The sequence below is a fragment of the Limulus polyphemus genome, unplaced genomic scaffold (genome assembly GCF_000517525.1).
Source record: "Limulus polyphemus unplaced genomic scaffold, Limulus_polyphemus-2.1.2 Scaffold5447, whole genome shotgun sequence".
NCBI classification, from domain to species: domain Eukaryota; kingdom Metazoa; phylum Arthropoda; class Merostomata; order Xiphosura; family Limulidae; genus Limulus; species Limulus polyphemus.
In genome coordinates, this window is record NW_013671057.1 from 1 (window position 1) to 4,582 (window position 4,582).

The 4,582-nt window shown below is 31.7% G+C and overlaps 1 protein-coding gene across 1 annotated transcript in view; it reads right to left on the reverse strand.

The window, feature by feature from the left end:
* Positions 1-328: 328 nt before the first annotated feature.
* LOC106472589 (G protein-coupled receptor kinase 2-like) overlaps positions 329-4,582 on the reverse strand; it is a gene marked incomplete at both ends in the record, with an annotated part of 52,275 nt that continues 48,021 nt past the window's right edge. The window contains 4 exons of the mRNA XM_013933244.1: positions 329-436; positions 529-623; positions 1,037-1,167; positions 2,022-2,103. Of these exons, the coding sequence (XP_013788698.1) occupies positions 329-436; positions 529-623; positions 1,037-1,167; positions 2,022-2,103 (416 nt within the window). The remainder of the gene's footprint in view (positions 437-528; positions 624-1,036; positions 1,168-2,021; positions 2,104-4,582) is intronic.

The following is a 4,582-nucleotide window of genomic DNA, read 5'->3' on the forward strand; positions in this document are numbered from 1 at the left end:
TTTTCCTATGTATAGTAGTTTAATACATGAGTGAAGGTATATATAATTTACTTATTACAGGACTTTGTTTTTCCTACGTATAGTAGTTTAATACATGAGTGAAGGTATATATAATTTACTTATTACAGAACTTTGTTTTTCCTACGTATAGTAGTTTAATACATGAGTGAAGGTATATATAATTTACTTATTACAGGACTTTGTTTTTCCTACGTATAGTAGTTTAATACATAAGTGAAGGTATATATAATTTACAGAACTTAAGTTCATCAGTCAAGATATAAAAAAAAACTACTTTAAACCTTACAAAAACAGTTTTTTTACTTACCCTTTGAGCAGCTTGTAAAGCATACAGCCTAAAGAAAACCAGTCTGCACTATAGTCATATGCTGTACCTTTTGACAGAACCTCGGGAGCCATGTACCCGTGTGTGCCCCTGAAGAAACAAGTCAAAAGAAGTGGAATTATTATGCACTGTATGCAAATAGAAAATTATGAAATTACCAGAAAATTTCAAACTCTACTCACACACTTGCATGTGGTTTCTTTTTGGAAAAATCACAGGCCAATCCAAGATCTGATATTCTGCAGTGTCCGTGTTCATCAAGAAGAATATTCGCAGGCTACGGGTGAGATAACGTAACATTTATAGATAACTACATATTACAGAAAAAAACGTGAACTTCTGGTCCAACCAGTCAATAAGTACAGTTTGAAAAGAGAAAAAGTTGTGACACATTCTATGTATATAAAAGTAATTCAAATAATCCAGTTTTCTTTTTACCTGTATCCCTCCCACCAATTAGCTCTGAAACTTTATAGCTTATAACATTAAAATTTGGGGTCTAATCCCCCAAGGTAGACATATCACAGATATCAACTTTGTACTTAACAAAAGACAAAAACTTTAAAAAAACTTGTATTTTATTAATGTGAAATAAAAACATGTAAAAAAAACAAACAATTCGAAACCTTTCTAAATGTCGTCAAGTTAGTAATGCCTTTGTAATGGAAATGATAATGTTCACGACCTCACCTTCAGATCTCTGTAGACAACATATCTTTTATGCATGTGTTCAAGGCCTAACGTGACTTCACTCGCATAAAACCTCATCTCTTCTTCTGAAAAGACACCATGTTGTGACAGATGATAATGCAAATCACCACCTACAAATACAAACAGTACAACAAATCATCCAGTGAGCTCACCATGGTGTGACAGATAAAACTTATCACCACCTACAAATACAAGAAAATACTAATCTATTTGTGTTCAATAGACATAATAATATGAATAAACTTCAAGCTAGAAATACAGACCTGCCCACAAAGAGAGAATAAGATGAGCAGATCTTTGCTAAACATCTATAATATTATTCTGCTTGTTTGTATGTACGACCGTTACGCTTTCTGACCGAGAACCTGCTGCATAACCACGCGTAATTAGAATGTTTCCCCAAGAAAAACTGTGCATGCTCATTATTCACTCGACGACAAACAGTCTGCCTGAGGCAGAGAGATGCAAAGCTCAGTGATCAAGTTGCTACAATTGCTGTATGAAACAAGAAGTAACAACAAAAGGAGAATGTAAATACACTTTACTAACCATTTTGTACAACAGAATATTAAAAACTTATCAAAGTGTTTAGAAAAGGTTTGACGTTAGGTCGTAGAATAACATTATAAGTTTATTTATCGATAGTATTAAGTACAGTAAAGTTTAGTCCTAACTAAACTAAAGTAAAAAAAAAAGAATGTACACAGATTACAATGTTAATTTATCTCTTTGTCGAACTTATGCCTAACATAAGTTAAAGTTTTATAAAGTACAGCCTATATACAAGTGGATTTACACACTTCGTTGTCTACGATTACAATTCGTTTATATTGTGCTAGAAATGTTATATTTAAAGAAGTACTGTTACGATAAAGATACTAAATTGGCCGGAAATGTTTTGCGGGTCTCTGCTAGTGATTATTAACAGCATTGAATAAACAATCATTTGAGTAGTTCCACTTACCATTCATGAGATCTAATATAAAACAAAGTTTATCTGGAGTTTGAAAAGCATAAGTCATGCACACTATAAAGGGACAGTCCTCCTGAAATAGAAAAAAAAGTCAAAGTTTCAATTAAATGTAATCATAAAACTTTTTTAATGTATATTTACCTTTCCACTGAGTATTATAAATGTTTTCTAAATTTCTAACCTATCTTCTTCCAGTTAAACAGAATCAATTGTTATTTATACTTACTTCTGTGAAGCGTCCTACCGACCTTCAACGACTAGAATGATACAAATGGCATAAAATTATTACTGTATTCACTAAATTCTTTGTGTGTGTGCGTGTTAGGCTACAAAACCCCACGGTACTAGTTATTAAAATCTGTTGTTTACAAGATATTAAACTCTGCTGTTTGAAAGAAACAACACAGTCCTGTATTAAACTCTGTTATTCTGTGAAACTATAAATGTCTTCATTTATTAAACCACTATACATACGAAAAACAAAGTCCTGTAATAAGTAAATTCTATATACCTTCACTCATGTATTAAACTACTATACGTACGAAAAACAAAGTCCTGTAATAAAAACTTGTAACTTGTGAGGATTGGTGCAAGAACTGGGGAAGTAGCGGGTATCACCCTCAAATTGAGATATTCCTATGGGGACGAAAACAACATTGAAATTTCAGCTTAAGCTTTCATTTATCAAAAATAAATAAAAAACACATTTATAGTATCACATATGACTCAATACAATATCCTTCATGTGTAAGTGATATGTAACTGTCCATTCCTGTTTAGCTCCAAGCAATTAATGGGATTTTTTAACATATTTATAACTTAGTTAGAAAGCCAGTTAAATTACAGTAGTTTTGGGACATTCTACTCTAGTGCCCGATATATTTTGTGTGTTCTAAAAAGCCTATTTGGAACCAACAATGAATTATTTCCTTAACAACTAATATACTGAAAAAAGTAGTCTTATCGAAGTATGCTCCCTGGCACAGATTGGCCTCAAATAGACACACATGGAATTGAATAAGTTTGAATTTCAGCTTATTCTTAATTTGTGTACTACCCAAATTTTCTTTATCTAAAAGTAGCTTTTAATAGTAACAAAAATAATTTTAAATGTGTTAGAAATCTGGTAATAATTACCCAATTAATATACACACGTTAAGCATTCACCGTTTTAAATTTGATAACATTATATTTATTTTCAACGGTATTTTCCAAAGTCTGTCCTGATTCACCAAAACATACACTCTCTGTCCACACTTGCTTTCACAAGACTAAGCGTAATTCCGCTAGCGAACAGCTCCTAACACTTAGTTTCAGCTTACCCCTTTCCTTTACATCCAATCCTTTTGTCAACATCTCTTTGCAATAATCCCAGGAGAAGTATCTTCAGTTCTGGGGAAAAGGATTCCGGGAGTTCTACATTCTAAGAAAATAAAATAAAAATACAGCTGGTATTTTCCTGTGAAATATTACAAGATTTTTTTTTTATATAACTGCTGTCAAAACATCAAACAAATTTAGTTTTTTTTGCTTATACAATGCAATCACAAAAGAAGAATGAGAACCTTTTTCTTCATTCGTTAAGAAAGGTAAACATACAAAAGAATTTCAAGAAAGAAAAGATGAAAAAAGGAAAATAAAACTTGAATTGTTAGTGGCAGATATTTCTTAAAATACAAATTTCTGGTGGTTTCTTTTACAATCCAAATGACCTTATAGCTTTTTGAAATATGTAGTTTAAGGTTAAATTTTAAAATACAAAGTGTTTTCAGTTTTTTAATAATGACAAACTTTTCTCTGAATAAGAAAAACTAACTCATCGAGATGAGTTAATACAGAAGTAGTTCCCAAGATATTATGAATCAATACCGAGGAAATCAAGTCCTACCATTGTGAGAGTCATCTTATCAATCTCGTGTTTGTCCTTGGTTTTATGCTGACGAAACGGGCTGTGGCTACAGTAAAAATTAAAAATACTTAGATCAACAACATTCTCAATTTCTGTTTGGAATATTTTCAGTTGTAACTTACTCTTACGTCTTAGTCCAATTTCGAACCAGTAGTTAAGAAATATAAATCAGTGAATAGAGAAAACATCAAAGTTTAGTAACTGCTGTTTTCTGTTCATTATTTATTCGATCCCTAACTTCAGATAAATATAGAAACACCGAAACTGACTTCTGAAATGTTTTAAACAATCAGTGAAAACTAATTGTGACACATTAAAACTAAAATGAAATCTCAACAAAGATTCTAAGATAAAAAAAGTACCATTTTGGTTACTAGGGATTCGAACTGGCAGTGTAATTTTAAAAGTGATAAAAAAATTAAAAGCAAAGAGTGGAAAAATGAGCTTAGTAGGACATAATAAATTGAAAAAATACAGTTCAGACCGAGATTTGTATCACTGGTAATCCCGAAACTTGCCATACTGATCCTAGAGTGGACACTCTCAAGTTGTGGACAATGGGAGCAACTTTCAACAAGTCTTATTCCTGTTTATTGTTTAACATTCATTATATGTGTGTGTGTGTTGACACACACACACACAT